At 39.2% G+C, this 19,234-nt stretch overlaps 1 protein-coding gene across 1 annotated transcript in view; it reads right to left on the reverse strand.

Moving 5' to 3' along the window:
- Positions 1–19,234, reverse strand: part of SORCS1 (sortilin related VPS10 domain containing receptor 1) — a 555,760-nt gene that overhangs the window by 70,150 nt on the left and 466,376 nt on the right. The window contains exons 17-18 of the mRNA XM_023738816.1: positions 17,122–17,235; positions 4,210–4,381 (exon numbers count right to left, since the gene is read on the reverse strand). Coding sequence (XP_023594584.1) covers positions 4,210–4,381; positions 17,122–17,235 — 286 coding nt within the window. The remainder of the gene's footprint in view (positions 1–4,209; positions 4,382–17,121; positions 17,236–19,234) is intronic.

Here is a 19,234-nt window from a genome sequence, read left to right on the forward strand (position 1 = left end):
TATTTTGTGTTTTTTGGATTAATGCTAGCCTTGTTGGGGTGAGATGGTATCTCATTGTAGTTTTGATTTGCATTTCTCTAACGGCTAATGATTGTGAGCATTTCCTCACGTATCTGGTAACTGCCTTAATGTCTTCTTTGGTGAAGTGACTGTTCATATCCTTAGCCTATTTTTTAATTGGGTTATTTGTCTTTTTGTTGTTGAGGTTTTGCAGTATCTATTTTAGAGATTAGACACTGATCAGATTTGTCATAACCAAAAATTTATTTCCCAGTCTATAGGTTGTCTTTTTACTCTTTTGTTGAAGTCTTTTGATGAGCATAAGTGATTTTTAGGAGGTCCCAGTTATCTAGCTACTCTTCTGCTGTTTCTGCATTATTACTTATGATTTGTATTCTGTTTATGCCATGTATTAGGGCTCCTAGCGTCTTCCCTACTTTTTCTTCCGTATCTTTATCGTTTTTGATTTTATATTTAGGTCTTTGATCCATTTTGAGTTAGTTTTTGTGCATGGTGTGAGGTATGGGTCTTGTTTCATTTTTGGCAGATGGATATCCAGTTTGTAGGCATTTTTGATGTGTATATACTTAGGCATGGAAATGCTGGACCATAGAGTATCCCAAAGAAAAACTTACAGGATGATCATGATTGTGGGCTAGGTATAAACCAAACCAAACCAAACCAAACCACTGCTGTTTGAGTCGATTCCAACTCATAGTGACCCTATAGGACGGAGAAGAACTGCTGCATAGGGTTTCCAAGTCTGTAAATCTTTACTGAAGCAGACGACTGCATCTTTCTCTTGCAGAGTGACTGGTAGGTTCGAATCTCTGACCTTTTGGTTAGCAGCCAAGGGCTTTAACCACTGTGCCACCAGGGCTCCTTGGGTTAAGTACAGACTTCTTAACTAGGACACAGAAATCACAAATTATATATTTTATATAATTATGATAATATTTGGGTTTATACTTACCATTTTAGTATTTGCTTTTCATTAGTCAGCTGTATTATGTTCCCTTTCTTCCTTTTTCTTTCCTTATTTTGGATTAATCAGTCTTTAAAAAAGTTATTCCCATTTCCCTATTAATAGTACCTCAAGCTGACTCAGACTCATAGTGACCCTATATGACAGAGTAGAGCTGTCTCCATAGCGTTTCCTAGGCTGTAGGTTTCTGGGAGCAGACTACCAGGTCTTTTCTCCTGTGGAGTGGCTGGTGGGTGTGAACCATCAACCTTTCAGTAGCAGCTAAACCTTTTACCATTATGCCACCAGGGCTCCTTAGATCACTTTAACGCCATCTAATTCCCTCCCACATATTGTGCTATTTATTGTTTTCATGTATTTTGATTCTACATATATTTTAAATCCCACAGCTGACTGTTATTTTTGCTCTGCATAGTTTTTATTCAATTTACCCACATATGCACCCTCTCTATTGTTTGTCATTCTTTCCATCATTTCTGTACTTCTGTTTGTGGTTAATTTCTATCTGAAGAATTATTTTTAGTATTTTTCTTTATAGAAATCTTCTTATATGACTCATCCATGTTTTTGTTAGTCTGAAAAAAATGTTTTTATTTTACCTTCATGTTTTTTTGTTTCTCCCCCCAGCACATCAAAGATGTCATTCCATTTGTTTCCTGGCAGCTTTTAAAATTTTCTCTTTACCTTTAGATTTCAATAGTTTGAATATGATGCACCTAAGAGTGGTTTTTCTTTGTGATTACCATGCTTAGAGTTTGCTGATTATTTTGAATCTCTGTGTTGATATCTTTTATCAGTTTTGATATCTTTTATCAGTTATTTTAATAAAGAATTTTAAAAATTTAAAAGATTTCAATAAAGCCTATATCTCAGACAACTGCTGATCTTGTTTATATTATTTTTCCCCCTTCTTTACTCTGTTTCTTGACATACCTGACTGTTTTTAATGAAATACCGAACGCTGTATATGAAAAAAATAGGTAAGGCCTCTATTTTATTTTCCTCCAAAGAAAATTTATTTTCGCTTCTAATACATATTTAGAGTAGAGGAAAATCACATTAACTCATTCAGGACTGAGCTGACGTGAGGTTGGATTTCAGGGTTTAGAAGGCCTCATCTAATTCTGGTTTGTCCTTACTCCTAGAACAGGGCTTTCCAGGAGTCCTAAGAACTGTGACTTAAATCGTGTATCAGGGCTCTCCACCTTGATATCCCTGAACTCAGTTTTTTGTCTCTCCAAGAGTATAATGCTTCTAAAAACTTTGTTTAGCTTCTTATCCTCTTATTGACTACTTTCTACTTCACTTGCATCATTTAGGAATTGGCAAATACCTCAAAGAGAAAAACAGTGTGCGGCGCTATTTCTCCATGCTTCCTTCTGTCTGAGATTTGACTTCCTGACACCCAACCGCCTTGTTAGCCCTGAAGTCCAATGTTCATCATCCCAGGCTTGTGAGTGTATCAACAACTATTTAGTCAATACTTTCTGCCTGGCCTTCTACTGGGAATCTGAACCTCTTGTCCAACGTGGCATATGAACTGGCAGAGTTCTTGGGGGAAAATACAGCATAAAATGTTGGACTCATCACAGTGAACTTCCCATCTCTCAAGAAAGGAATTTTGACCACTCAAATCTTCTTCGAAGTTCTCCCATGCTCCTCATCCTCCTCATTTCTCTCGCTTGCTTGCTCTCGCTCTCTCTTTCTTACTTGTTCTCTCTCTCTTCCATTCGCATTCTAAATATATACACATACATTTGGCCTGCTGCAAGCTACTCTGTCATAGCCTCAGGCAGAAGTCCCCACAGATTTCATTTATGTGAAATGTGAGCAATTCCAACTGGCGTAAATTGGCCTATATCTTTCTAGTTCCAACTGAGGAATTTTGGGGAAACTTAGTATTTAGAAGATTGGGTATGGCTGAAAGATACTCATTAGGGAAACAATAGAATGAAGTATTAGGTTAGAGCAGTGGTTCCCAAAGCGTGGTCCTCAGACCAGAAACATCAGAATCATACGAGTCTGAACCTCAGACTCATTATTACACGATTATTTTTCCTACAGAGATTATACAATACTAATGATTTTGATTACACCTTACAAAGCAGTTCTAGTCGCTTCATCTTTTCCCTTTCAAGTCACACTCCACAGCCTCTGAGACTTCCCTAACCCCCTTGACCTTGACTTTGTATTTTTTTTCTTCTTGAAACACAACGTATAACCTGTGAGCTTATTAGAAATGCATATTCTTGGGCCCCACCCCAACCCACTGAATTAGAATCTTTGGGGATGGGGAGCAGGATACTGCTTTAACAGGCTCTCCAGGTGATTCCCATGCATGTTAATGACTGAGAGTCACTGGGCTGTCTGAGAGGCAGCTGGAAGTCAGTGCTATACTTCTTATTCCTGATGTCATTATTAGCTTTCTAAATCCCTTTGTCTTCACAGGGCCTAGCACAGTGCCAGCCATCTTTTAGGTACCCAGATAACATGGTTGAAGGTAAGACTGTCTGGTTTAATAACTGAGATCACTAAATAAAAGTGCTCATCCTTCAGGGCCATCCTCCTCATTTACAAGATGACAAAAAAAAAGCCTGTTCACATTCTAAAAGGCGTAGAATGAATGCCATTCTATGTAGCCTCTAAATAGTCAGAAATTTCAGACAACCATAATTTGGCAAATAACAATGGCGGCTCATAATGATACCCAGGAGGTGCTACAAAAATATGAACTCTCAATTGCCAAAGAGATTATGCTCAACCATGTTCAAATTGGTCTTAGTGCTCTGTACATGACCAGCATGTCACCTTTGAAAAAAAAATCCAAGATTTCAAGCTCTAAGGGGGAGAGAATTTTGCATCTTATTAGGTTGGTTGTGTATGTTAACTTATTTTAGGAATATCATTAATGTATTCGAGAAATATTTTGCTAAAAGTGCTAATGAAACAAGGTTAAAATCCAAACTGAATCCCAAGAGGTGAGAGACTAAGTAAGAGTGAAGAACAATTTGAAATGAAAACAAAATAACGGAAGAAATGTGCCAGGAAATTTGAAATAATAACATGAACAACAACAACAAAGAGAAAATGAAAGTAGAATAAAATTTAAAAATACACAGCATTTAACACTGAGAACGTGAAGAGCAATATGTAAATGAAACCATGATTTCTTGGGGAAAACCACTGGCCCCAGGAGGCAAAGGGGAGACAGGAATCAGTCCTACCTCCTCCAGTTGCACCATGAGAGTAACATTGTGCCCTTGTTCAGCAGTCAGCTTTCCATCAGCGGTGACAATCCGGAGCCCCCGTGGGGCCTTCCCTGGACACTTCTGGGGTTTGGCAGTGTACTGTTCCCTTACACCATCAGTGCAGTTATTGGAGACCACCTTCCTATACCTAAACGGAGAAAATCTCACGTCATAGCCTAGCTCATTATAATTCATATCACTCCTGAGTTAAGCTGGACTTACTGTCTAGCCCTGAGGGCCATCAATAACCACCTTTCATGTTGCTGTGAGGATCAGAGCTAATTCATATAAAGCACCCAACAGACAGACAGGCTTCCCATAACAAATTGTCCCTATTATTAACAATTTAACTTACTTGTTCTTTTATTCATCTAATCAATTGATGAATCATTTCTTCATTTGAGGGCTGTGGAAAATACTCAGTAGTAGATGGCATGGTCCCTGCCCTCAATGAGTTTATAATCTAGTTGAAGACACATACATAGATAATCTAGGAGATAATTCAAAGGCTATATAATTAATGGCCAGAATGAGTAATACACATTAAGAGAACACTTGTAATTCAGATAAAGGAGAGATTATTATGGTGATACCACTCAACATTAGATTTCATACAAGAAGTGCCAGTAATAGTGTAGTACAGAAAAACTTGGCTAAATCTGGTAGTTTCTACCTAATATTTCATGAAGAGTTATACTGGCTAACCTAATGGAACCTTACATCTATGAGCACTCAGTCTTTGCAGATTGACTAAATCCTTCCTACTCTTTTGCTTCTCTTTTCTTGTTTTAGCTTTAAAAGAAAAAAAAGAATGAATGACCCTACAAATTTATCCTACACGATTTATCAGATTTATAGTTAATTAGAACCTGTGGTTTTAGGATGACCAACCTATAAGATTTTTGAGGTTCAGTGTTACTTATTCATCATCTTTTGTGTGGGGTCCACAGTAACCGCTTTATTTATTCACTTATCGATTTGCCAAGTCCACTTGCCGAGAGTTAGTGGTAGAACTCAAATTGGAAGCAATCAAAGTCCAAGGTCTTTCTACTCTTCGAGACCAGTCAGCAAACTTTTTCTATAAAGGGCTAGATAGTAAACATTTTAGGCTTTATGGACCATTTGGTTTTTGTCACACCTCTCAACTCTCTGGTTGGAGCGTGAAAGTGGTCATAGCAGATACATAAAAGAATAAATGCAGCTGAGTTCCAATTAAACTTTATTTACAAAAACTGGCGGTGAACCAGATTTTGCCTGCAGGTTCTAGTTTTCCAATTCCTTCAAGTCTAGCAAATGCTCTTTCCTCTGTTGCTGAGTTCCAGCACTGAATACCTGAAAACATAGTTGAGAAATTCAAGTGAGATACTGTCTGGAAAAGTGCTTTAAACACTATAGATCACTCCAAGGTCAATTTATGTTTAACAACTTCCCATGTAGTCCTCTCCTTGTCCAACCCACTTTACATACAAATACCAGGTCAATATTCCTAAAAATTCCAATTTAACATTCAACCCTTCCACCTCCTAGCTGTGTGACCTTATACAAGTTACTCTGAGCAGTTTCCTGATCTAAAAATGGAAATAATAATAATATTCACCTCATAGGGTGGTTGCAAGGATTAAATGGATTAATGTACACAGAGTACTTAAAACCACCCCGGCAACTGGCAAGTTTTCATGAAATGTTAACAATTATTATATTTAATATTAATAGTTCTCTTCTTTGCTCAAAACTTTCATGGCTTTCAAATGTTTTTAGGGTAAATTGCAAACCCTGTTTCTTGTATATGAAGCCCCCCACAAGCTAATTTCTTTCTACTTTTCTTGACACTTTCCCCCACAACAAGCTCATTCTGCTCTAGTCAAGTCTCTTTTTAATCCTTCTCGAAAGTACTTCTTTCTCTTTGTTCTTTCTGCTTATGTCCTCTTGCACGCTCCACTAGCTGCCTCAACTTACCTACTCTTAAAGGTGAAGCACATTTCCTGCCTCCTCTAAGGCAATTCTCCTGAGAGAGTTTACTGTTTTCTAGTCACTGCATTAAGTTCTCTGCATGAATTATTTTATTTATCTTCAAAATACACTTAATGATGTAGATACTGTTATTATTCCCAATATACAGACAAAAAAATTAAGATTCATAGATGTTAAATAGTTCTTTCAAGGTCACACAGCCAGGACCCCAAACAGTGTCTCTGGAATACATATTTTCTAGCTGCTATACTGCACTGCCTCTCTAAATGAAGTAAAGTAGTCCCTCTGTCAAAGATGGTCACTATGAGTCAGAATTGACTCAATAGCACACAACAATAACAAGTCCCTCATTTAAACTCTTAAAGAAGTCCTTATGATTTATTTGATAGGAACCTTCTATGCCTTGTATGGTTTTCTTCTATGTATCTTCATGGACTTTAAGCTCCTTGAGGGCTTCTTTCTGCCCCAGGGCTGGTAATCAGGAGTTCCATGCTTGTATGGCTGTACCAGTTTAAATGCTGGAATGCCAGCAAAGCAGTTGGTTACTACCACTGCCCCGAGCCCTCCAAGCACCTTGCTCACCAACTCAGCCGTACTGACCTCTACTCTTGGAGCCCCTGGTCCTTATCACAATCCAGCAACTAGTTAAAACCCAGCACAGCAAGGGGACCTCCAAGACCTGCTTCTGCTCTAACACCTCTGCCCATTCTGATTGGTCATTATCACGTCTGAGTATTTTGAGCATCACCATCTGATATTTTTTTTTTTTAATCCATGGTAGGTGCTTATGAGTATATGCTGATTAAAAGAGAAAATAAGGCAGGCTGAAAAAAGAAGAAAAAAAATGGTGCTGAAAGCATTGGAGAATGATAGCAAGCAAATAACCAGCAATGCCACACAGTCACGATGGCATCCCAGTGAGTTTAGCTGTGCCTCAGAAGCTCCCTGCGTGTTTCAGAGGCGAGGCACTATGCAAACTGAAGCCAGGTTATGGCTTTTAATCACTTAGCATCCAAGCACACCTGTGACTTTGTCTTGGCGAGCCGCTATAGAGGCCTGGGCTCAGCCATCACCGCTGGCCTCATCAGCAAAGGAACATTCCTTTTGTTTGTCGCTGTTCTGAGTAATCATCACCCCAGGCTTTCCCGAATCCTGCAGCAACAGGAGTTCTGCTTCAATCCAAAGCACAAACCCATCCCCTGGGATTCTGCCACAGAGAAGACTGTTGGTAATTTTTTAAAATGCTCATTAAAAACCATTCTGAAACTATTTTATTTCCTGGACGAAAAATGGCATCCCCATTAGCCTACCAGACCGGTCCCCGAAATTTAGAAGAAAATTGTGCAGAAATACAGAGTTCATTTACTCATGTAAGCACACACCTGCTTTTTGCATTACAGAATGGTTCTATTTTCATCCCAGCAGCAGTCCCTGGGTCTGAGTTACATAAATGAATAATGCATTTAATATGTTATTAAATGGGGCTGCTACCTCCGTAATAACAAGGCAACTTATGATTATGTTGGACCTAAGCTCTGAATATTACTGGGATGCATTTAGCTGGTAAAGCATTCTTCAATCTGCCAAGAAGGAAAGTGCTTTGTAATGGCAAGGGAGTCTTTGCACAATTACCGAAGAGGAAACATTCTGCAAATGTGCCTTTGATACTACCGACGGCTCATCAGTAGATACTGTCTTATTACTCCAACAACCTCAGTTTCAACTAGTCTCTTCCTTCCTATCTTGATACGCCTCTGTCACCTTTTCCTTTTTACCCCTACCCTCTTTGATTTGGCTTCTCTGCTGCCTTCTGGTCTTAAAGATGAAGGCCAACATTTCTCCTTGTGAGAATAAAACTAGAAAAAGACAATGAAAGCCTGTATATTCTGTGAGTTTACTATGCAGGATTTTTTTTCTTGAGATATTTGGAGGGGGAATACCGAAGTTTATGACTGACTATTCGATGTATATTAAGGTGAAGGTATAGGCTGGCTCAGTGGATCTCAAGCCTGTCTGCCCTTTAGAGTCACTTGGGGCACTTTTAAAATATGTGGAGGACCAGGATGTACCCCCAGGGATTCTGATTTGAGGATTCTGGGCATCAGTATATTTTTTTAAATTCCCCCAAATGATTCTAATGTGCAGCCAAGATTAAAGACCACTGTCCTAGTGGGTAAAAGTTGTACTGTGGAATCGAATTGCCTGAGTTTCAATTTAAACTCTCATTTACCGTAGGAACTTTGGTGAGTTACCCATCTTCTCTCTAATCTTTAGGCTCTTTATCTGTAAAATAAGGATTATTATAAGTCATTTTTATAAAGTTCTTGGGAGGATTAAATGAGATGATACCTGCAAAAAGGTTAAGCACAGTGTCTGGCACATTGCAAGAACTTAATAAAATACAAAAGTTAGTAAAAAAAAAAAAAAAAAAAGGTATTATTTAAAGTAGCTTGCAGTTAGCTACAAATTTGTCTGGAAATTGGAACCACATTCTTATTGCCAAGATCACCTTAAGTTCAAACCCAATCATGTCAATTTGTTCCTTAAAATGATTTAAAGACATCGTACAGGCTTATTCATAAAGGGTAATATTCAGGTTTAAAGATGATGTCCACAACTGGCTTCAATCCATTTTTGAAGCTTCCACTCTTTATGCTGCTCCCTACACTTCCTGAGCACAGGCCATTCTGAACACTGCATGCCACTATTTTGCCTGTGCTGTTCCTTCTTCCAGGGATGTGCTTTGCTCCTGTCAATCTTCTACTCATCCTTTCCTTGTTTCACAATTGTTATCACATGTAATGATCAAGGTAGGACTGGAACTCTAGGTTTTCTTGTGCCCAAGGGTCACTATCAGTTGGACTTGACTTGATGGTAATGGATTTGGTTTTTTGGTTACAGTAGGCCTTATTGCCACTGAACTATGGTGACCCTCATTTGTGTTCACAATGAGAGGAATTGAAACAGCTTAATTTCTTGGATTGTACTGTGTGCCTTTGCTTTCAAGGGAAAACCCTACCTTGTTACAAAGACATTCTACTTCATAAAACAAGAAATGGAGTAAGCCTTGAGGATAAAGAAGCGGGCTAGTTCTGGGTACAGTGTCTGGCTAAGACTTAAGATCTTCCTAGACCCACACCTTAGCAATGCAGGTGTGCCACTCCGTACCATGGGACAAACAGCTTTGTTTTTGTGTATAAATTAAAAGAGCTAAGTCATATAGATCCCTGACATTGGGGACTCAAGGCTACAGTGGCATGACTTAACAAATAGGGCAGAGATAGATGCCTCTACCCCTGTACCCAGAGAAAACTGTCTCTGGAAAGCAGCGGTGGATGATGGCCCAGTTCCCCAGATCCCCAGTCAACAGGGATTGTGCCCACCTTCCAGGATGATGCCCTCAATCGTGGCTATAAATAAATCATTGCTAACCCATCAGCTGTAGACACATATAGCCCAAAGATGGCCAATTAAGATTTAATAGGGATCCATATGACAAGGACTATTCAGGGTTGGCAACATGTCCATAATCATAACATCAACATTCAGAAAGACTAGGGTTCCATGGTTCACTAAGCAGGTTTTTAAAGTTTTCTCTCCTCAAGGCAACAGGACTGATCACTTAGACTGGGTGAGCAGCATTTGGGATTAGGAGGCTATCTTGAGACAGAAGTCCAGGCAGAAGGAAAAAAAGCCTTTCTTGCATTAAGCCCAATGGAAACACAGTGTTATTTAATCTGAATAGTAAATGGAATGTGACTTCATTTTAAACTCCAACTTGATGAAATGGGACATATGGCTATACTTAACTAAATGACTTAATATCAAGAATCATGAGAATGGCTCATGGAATCCACTGTCTGAATCAACTAGTTGCACAAATAAGTTATATAAAGAATTGTTCCTTTCTTTCGAGCAGTTGCAGTCCAAGGAATCCTAATAGTGGATCATTTAGTCATGGGATATTACAGTTTAAAGGGATTACAAAGATCTTTCAATTCAATCCCTTTGTCTTGCACAAATGAAATGGAGACACGGTTTAGAGTGTTTCCCAAGGTCACACGGGACTAGTGGCCATTCTGGACCCTTGGACTGAGTCTGGTGCTCTCTTTCCACTATGTTATGTCACCTGGATGTGAAACGCCAATGCCAACTGCCGTTGTGGACAAAAACATCTATGTGAGGAAGTAGTTCAACATGAACAGTGACATTCACCGCTTTCTTCATTTTACAGCCCCATTGCTGTCCCATGAAAAGAGAGGAAAACCACATCTGAGAAAGTTCTTACTCTGAAGAGTCAACTTTGTATCAACAAACAATTATTGAGTGTCTGCTGTGAGTCTGCATAGTTCTTTGCTTGAAAATAGCTACACAGGCCCCTGCAGCATTGAGTTTGTAAATAATGCAAGTGATTTTCTTTCTGTGGACTTTAAATACATGCACCACTTTTAAGACCAATTATCCTCCTTGATGCACACTGACAAATCTCACTGAGTGGAGATCAGATGGAACATCAAAATCCCCACAGGGCTCCAGGAATGGGGTCACTCAGGAAGCGACCATGACCCTCGAAGATCGTAGAAATAGCAAATCCAGGGCTACAACAGGTTAGCCAACATCTAAGTATTTCTATGGCTGGTGTAGAAAGGAATAGATTTACAGAAAGCATTTAAAAATATTTCCAAATGTTTGTTGATAGTATGGCGATTATGATTTTGCTAAAACTTATGTCTGTTTTTTTTCCCCTAGACTCACTAAATATTTGTATATAGATACTGAATTTATTTTAAACTCATTTTCAGCTTTTTGAGTAAATATCTCCACTGTATATTGAGAAACTAGCCCCAAGGAGCAGTCAGAGTTGTCTTTGCACATATTTCCATGAGGGATTAATGGTTCCTCTAAAGAAACTCTGCAGACAGAAATATCTATACACACTTTTTTTTTTTTTTTTAACACATCTAGAAATATCTCTAGCTTAATAGCAAGAAGGAATGTGCCTCTTGAGAAGATTATCTTGGTTGCTTAGAATAAACCAACCCAATGCCCACTTTATTTTATACTTATAGAACCTTTTATGGTTGGCATGAAACAAGATATGTCCTAGTAAATTTAGCAACTTAAATTTGCAGCGTGTTCCCTGATTCCAAAACAGTATCAACAAGATTTAACCATATATAAGTACATCTAAATGTGCTTGTGTTTGTATATATGCAAACTGAGATTTTCACAGACAACAGTGGAAAAAGGAAGGGAAAAAAAGAGCAATGATTTTGGGGTTATTTCAGCACTAACCTGCAATAAAATAACACAAATAAATACGGATTCCATTTTATTTGAGCAAAAGGAACTCATTCAGTAATCAGGTGAGGGAGTTATCTGGTTTGTGTGGTTAGAGGGAGAGGCGTGCTTTTCAGTGTACAGCGATTCCATCACTTTCTAATTATGTGACTTTCTGAGCATATGAAAGTTGTTATTTCTGTTTTACAGATGAGAAAACAGGTGTTTAGGGTAAATATGTCCTAGATCTCAGTATTGCAGTGACTATTACGCATCGAATACATGTCTGGACTATGGATAGCAATAAAAGGAAGTTTTAATCCCCTCTTTTCTCCTTCACTCTAGAGGAGCTGGAAAATGATGACTACTGGTAATGATGGCTGCACTCTGTAAAGTGCCTACTATGTGCTAGGCATTGTGCTACACGCTTTGCATAGATCATCACATTTAATCCTTCCCCAAACCCTGAAGGCAAATAGCAAGATGTTACAGGTTAGGAAGCTAAGGCTTAAAGTCACTTGCTAAAGATAGCAGTAAATGCCAGAGTCAGGATTCAAATTTGTATTTGTTTCATTCTCAAATGATTCTCTTCTTACCAATCCAGACATCCTCCATTTTATTCTACTCTCTCTATGTACAACCAGCTGAGGCCCCAGTACCAGTCTCCTCGCTTTCCATCTGGATATGAAATGGCTTGTAGAAGTTGTGGGAGCAAAGAATGAAAGGAGGCGGGGAGCTAACAGTGGAGAACACAGCAGGGTTGTGCTCACGTGTTGTTCCACAGCTGCTTTGATTGTACGTTAGCGACTCTGACACCATTGGACCAAGGAGCAAGAACTGGTGGTTACAGCCATCTAGAGGGACATGCTCGACCCATTTCAGCTCTTATTCCAACTATCTCTTCTTAGTCCTAACCAACCACTAAATTGCACAACTGTTTACTTCTACATAGTGAAACAGATACAAATTTTGGTGTCTCCTCAAAATAGAATTTCTATTGGGCATAATAACAACTGATGCCAGACTTTCTCCACCATGGGGAGGTGAGTAGACCTAAGTACAATGCCATATTCACAGAGTAATTAGCTGACTGTGAAAGCAACAATAACCATCACAAAGTGAGCATTTTTTAAAATGCTCCAACTAAACTGCATGCTTACAATTAAACTCTCAGAAAGGTGGTATTGGGAGGCTTTTCTTGTTAAACATGACTGACAAGGGATGATCGTTTAGTAGACCCCGTTCAATTTCATGTCTGCATGGTGTACTGTGCTGTAAGGGATAGGGTTGGTGAGGCATGGGAGGCACTGAGAGAGCAAAACGTAAGCAGGCACTGGCTCTCAGGCTGACCTTGCACTTGTGATTCATTTGCATTTCATCCCAATCTTGAGGTTAATACAGAGGCTGCCATGGATAGGTTAAAACTGCCATTGGAGAGACTTAAGACTCCACAGCTGTGCCTTAATTCTATAGGCTTCTAGGCACTGATATCCAGGCTTGCCCTTCAAAAAAACTACTAGGGTGGCCCTTTCACCTGGGTTATCTCTTACTGCTCTTTTTGCCTGAAGTGCTCCTCCCCACCTTGTTAACTTGGCAAAATCCTAATTACCTTTGCCTTCAGCTTCCCCTTGTGGGATCCACTGGCATTTGTATTTTAAATGAGGATGGCAGTTAATATAAATGAATCTCTAATTTGTGGGACTCACAGGTAGTGTGTGAGTAGGAACCTAGTGTCTTAACCCTTTTAGGGGAGGTATTTGTCAATGCCTGATACCAAAGTCTAAGAAATAAATGGTTGGCTGTGTGGAATTTGCTTCACAAGATAGCAGAACACCTCTGATTGCCAAAGGAGACTCTAATTGTCTTTGTATGATTCTTACTAATAAAGGTAATGGTATGAGAATGTTAGCTGCAGCATTGTTTATAGTGGCATAAAACAGGAAATAACCTCCATGTCCATGAAAAGGGGATGAATAAATAATCCCGGTTGCTTCAATAGTATGGAATGCCATGCCAATTTAAAAGAAATACGGTGGAAGGTAGCCCTACATGCACTGACTTGGAAAGATGACTAAGATGTAGTTTTTGAGTGAAAAGCAAGTAGCAGAGCAGTATCTATGGCAGGAAATCACAAAGGAAAACAACCCTTCATATTAATTTTATATATTTTCCCACAGCACAATTATTTGCTTGCAAGCATAAAGAAAAAGGTTTAGAACCACACACACCAAACAGATCACAGTTGTGTGGGAAGAGGCCAGGATGTGGGTGATGAACTAATGTAACTTTTTAAACATATAAAACATATGTATATATTTCCTTTATAATTAGTTTTTAAATGAAAATCTAAAAATTATTTATGGCAGTATTTTGGTGGCTATAATATTAAGTACTGGTTTTGTGTGTATAAAATGCCACAGAATCAACATATGGCCAAGTGACAACTGGGATGGGAGCCTGGAGTGGCATTAAGAAAGGCAGAAAGTTCTTTTTCAATTCCACTGACACTTTATTTTTTGCCATCTTTTAAGTTGGCTACAGACACTGCAAAGGGGCATCCAATGGTGCGAAGCCTTCTTTGAAGAAGGGTTCAGACCCCTGTTCCAGCAAAAAGTGATCCCTGGGAGGTGCAGATGGTTAAGCACTCAGCTGCTAACAAAAAGTTTGGTGGTTCAAACACACCCAGAGGTGCCTTGAAAGAAATCCCTGGTGATCTAGTTCTGAAAAATCAGCTATTGAAAACCCTATCGTGTACAGTTCTACCCTGACACACATGGTGTTGCCATGAGTCAGAATCAACTCAGAATCGACTTGTCAGCAACTGGTTTGACTTTTGAATTTTTGGTCCCGGCTAATGGTCTTCTTGTTCCAAATGTAAGAGGTATAGCTTAGACAATATGCTGATCAACAGGGCTTACTACTGACCGCTCTGCTAGTCCATAGGCCCTAAGTGGGCACCCATTCCTCCACCTGTGAGGATCTTATTTCTGAGAGCAGGACATTTATCATACCTGCTGATGGTTGGTATTTATCATATGTTCTCTTGACACACGCTTACGCACTGATACTGTGATTTTCTGCAAAAAGGCCGAATGGGACAGATGAAACCAACAGATGAGGCAACTTAATAATATCCTTTTGGTCAGATGTTATTATGCAATACCCACTGATATGAACAAAACCGTGAGAGTGGTGGCCGAGCCCCAGGAGGTAGTCTTTGGTATTTTGTATTAGGGATATGTTTAGGTTTACTAAACGTAGTAAGCGCATTGACACACAGTTATATACCTGGACATTTACTGATTTATTGGTGAATCACATTTTTCATCGAAATTGTAATTTTAATTCTATAGAGCATGGATGATAAATCCTTTGGAATATAAAAGTATTATTTAATCATCTCTGATATTTTATTTTTTATGAGTCAGGATTTATTTGCATTTCATATATTGAGTTTGCCTAAGGAATGGGCAAATCTATTTATGGATACTTTAAAAAATATGAGTGTATTCCATGTTCATCCACATGCTGAGTGAAATAAGTCAGTCAAAAAAGGATAAATATTGCATGATCCCACTTATATAAAGTATTTAGAATAGGCAAGTGTATAGAGACCAAAGTTTATTAGTAGTTACCAGGGGTGATCAAGAGGGAGGGGGAAAGGAAGACTCAATGCTAGGAGGCACTGAGCTTCTGTTTTTTAGGGTGATGGAAAAAATTGGGAGTGGATAAGGGTGATGGTTGAACAACATAATGAACATAATTATGTCACTAAACTGTGCATATGAAGATTGTTGGAATGGCAAACGTTTTATTACATATATATTTACCACAGTAAAAAAATAAAAAATAAATTCAGTGTGTAGTGTACACGTGTGTGTGTGTGTATTCTCAATAAACTGAAAAGTTGTGGGTCATGGGCCTCCATGGTCTGCCTTCTTCCACTGATTTGAGTACCAACTGGGACACAGTTTGCACATTTGAACATATTTCAGCCTCCTCTCATCAACATCAAAGAGAGGAAAATGTAACTTCCTCGACTGATTGAGTTGGTGAAAAAAAATCAATCCTGAAATTAGCTGTAGGGGTTTCCAATGCCCTTTACAATATCTAAGCATGCCGGTACATGCAAGCAATAAAATTCCCGTCTTTGACATTCCTTCACCATTAAGTTTAGTTATTTCATCAGCCCTTTTATACCCCGCCCTACGTACTACATACTGAAGACCTCGCTAATGCATTGGTATAAAAAGTTGTTTGTACTTTCCTCAGCTTTTGCGCTGTGATGTAAATAAATCACAACAACTCCTTCATTCAAAGAGTCTAGGAACCCCTAACATCAGAGATAGGAATACTTGCACTCCATCTGTGTGTTTTCCCTCCTTTAAAATAATAATGCATGTTATTTTTCTAGTTTTTTTAATGAAAAGACTTTAAAAACTCAAATACAGAAGCGCATAAACAGAAATGTGGACGTGGCGCCTCCTGCAGTGGATTCTTAGAACTACAGCCAGCAGAGAAATGAGAAGAGGTGGTGTCAAGCAGAACTTGCCTCTTGGTGAAGCTCCTGCCTCCATTTTTCTTTCTTTCTTTTTTAACTGTTTGAAATTATAATTTTCAAAAATTCACAAAAGAGAGAAAATGCATTACAACCTCCCATGTCTCCAATTAACTCATCTTTGAAAATTATTATTATCCACCTCCCTTTTTTTTTTTTAACACCTAAAACAAATCTCACATATCCTACATCTCTGACAGGCAAAGCTTTTTTTTTTATTTAGCCAATTCACAATACTATCACCACACCTAAATATATAATTCAATAATGTCACCTAACACCCAGTCCATGTTCAATTTTTCCCAAATGTTTAAAAAATGTCCTTTTTGTAGATTATCTGCTTGAATAAGAATCCAAATGTGGTTCACAAACTAATGTTATTTTTTAAGACTATAAACATCAATTACATTTACAGAAAAATCATGAAATATTTTCCCTTCTATGTTTTTTATAAATAATATGTGATAAATCTCATGATACAGAACATTAAAAACAAAATTTTAGAATCTAATTCCAAGTTTATAAAGATCAGAACACAGGTCTTAGACGTGTCAAGATTGGATATAGGAAGAAAATGAAGCATGTTCCTACTAACACTAGCGTACTCTTGAGAAGTCAATGAGTGTCTGTCCTGAGTCTGGTTTCCCCATCTACAAAACAGGAAATGCACACAGGCAGTATTTGATCTTCCTCACAAGGATGAAGTGTGAGGCTAAAAGGTAGTCTCACATGTTTAAATCATTCAGAAAGAAAGTAATAAAAAAACTATATATATATATACACACACACATGTATGTATATACATACATACACACACACATCCCACTCACACATACCATCTTCATCTTCATCCAAGGAACTTGTTCTCCTTTCTTTATTTGCAACTGGGGTCTTATTATTCTCAGATGAAACTTGCACTATTAACACAAAGCCATGTGGCATTTATTAAGGTGTACAAAGTCCTTGTTTCCCATAATGAAACAAACCTGGTCTTTGACAGAAGTAATTCTCTAAGTTTAATACATGCTTGAAAAGCAGGAAACGTTTGCCTCTCAAGGTCCCTGCTTAGGGACACTTACCCAGTACTGTTGAGGTAACTCTGCCCCAAGCTGCAATCCTTTGATAGGGAAGATGGATTGAACCAAAATGCTGGCAGGCACTGACCATTGCTGTGTCGCTCATAACCATAGTCGCTGTTGGGGAAAGAGCCAAGAGAAACCATTCAGTAGGTGGCAAAATCATCAAGGACAAATTGTGTTAGTTCACAGCCAACTTTTACTCTAATCAGTTAATCAAAAAACACGTATTTGCCAAATCAATGCTTTCTCAAGATGGAGTCTTTTTTTTTTTTTTTTCCCCTTTCCTGCAGTATCTATTATCAACCCATGAAAATATTCTGCAGAACCCAGTCCGGGAAACGCTGACCCAGAGGCAACAGAGATGTCTGTGTAGAGATGATGGCTCAGTGCCCAATAATTCAAACTAAACACCTTTAAGCGGAGAGAGTAGATTATATCCTCATCAGAAGGATACACAATACTGACTGTTGTTGGGCCCAGAAAAGCTGTAATTAGAAAACAGGCAGTGGTGAAAGCCCAACCCTCAGTGTCAAATGCCAGCGCAGGGTGTTACAGTCGCATGCGGCCCAACCCTCATTACTGCAATGTCTTTGGGTTGCTCTTCCAAGACATCTGGATCTACCAAGTAGAGCTGAGCCAGGTCTCTCTGTGCACATGCCATATGCTTCAAAGTTCAGGAGTATCTCGAGTATCCCCTCAAGGAAAAGTTCTGTGCTAGGCAGTTAGTGCTGCCAGCTGGGACTAACTGCTTCAAACCCTCTCCCTACTTTCGATATAGTCAAAGACTTCTCTTTCTGTCTCCTCTCATTCTTGACTCCAGGGGCCGCTGAGGGGCCTGATATTCTTGGCTTCCCAGAGGATGAACTCGGGCACGCAGGATGACAACAAATTGCACCCCTAGGTGCACAGACAAATAGCAGGCAGCAATCAGCAGGCATTAGTAAGAATTGGCCCATTTGTGTAATGGAGGTTAAGATGCTGGCACATGAGGGTTGGGAAGGCAGAAATAGGATTAGCTAAGGGGCCTGCCACCAGGCAGCTGGCACTTAGAATTCTGCACATACCAAGCGGATTTGGTGCCAGTTCAACAGCATGAGAAGGAAGACTTCAGAATTGCTGCCTACAGGACACCCGGGGTTCACTTCAGGGAACTGGTTTACAAATGCTGGAGAATGACAGGCAAAGTCATCTGGGGGACTGTCGCTGGGAAGAGCCAAGAGGGAACATGCAGTGCCAATCACCTTTTATTATGTTACAGGCAAACGGAGCCGCTGAAGCACCAGCCGCTGGGAGAAACCCAACATGGTCATGGTGAGCCTTCCAAAATATTATCAGACATCATACAGCTACAAAAATCTCATCTGACCAGAAATCTGTAGAATCTTCTGATTCATGATTCACTTCTCACTTCTCAGAATGTGTTTTATCTAGTGGAATGAGTAGCCAAGACCAAGGAGAGTGATGGGTGGAAGAAAAACCTAATTGCTTTCCTTACCCTGTGTTCTCTTCACTCTAAACTACTTACAATTGTAAAAGAAGAAGAACAACAACAAAGATTGACTTATTTTGGGACCTAGAAGAAGAGATTCCTGTAGAAGCAAATGTTTCCAGGAGAAATTGGGGAATTAGAACATCTCATCTCACTTTTTCTCTCTGGTTTTCTAATGGAGAATAAATTTGCTCTCTGCAAACAAGTGGCTATTTGGTAAGACCAAAGCTCAACCACTAATGTATAATGCGGACTTCCTTTACCAATCCTCCCTGAGAAGGGTGGATGAAAGGAAGGCAGTCAAGGCTTCAAAAAAAGGGATGTGAGCAATGACTTACAATCCCACAGAAGGTTACCTTGTACACATATTTCAGAGTGTTAATTCTGAAGGTTAGGACTGAGAAAAGATATTCCTGACATTATAATAATGTTGCACTAGCTAAAACAGAAGTTGCCGTTAGGGAGGCCACTGTAGAATTCCTTGCAAGTTCCACTGCAATTGAAGCTCTTTTGCCCTCTTGCTGAGCCCAGAGAGATATAGCACTGGCTTCTGGCTTGCCTTGTCCACCAACAAGAGGGAAGCTACCCTGGGTCATTGGTCTAACTGCTGGCAGCTGATTTTGC

The sequence above is a fragment of the Trichechus manatus genome, unplaced genomic scaffold, assembly GCF_000243295.1.
Source record: "Trichechus manatus latirostris isolate Lorelei unplaced genomic scaffold, TriManLat1.0 scaffold00007, whole genome shotgun sequence".
NCBI lineage: Eukaryota > Metazoa > Chordata > Mammalia > Sirenia > Trichechidae > Trichechus > Trichechus manatus.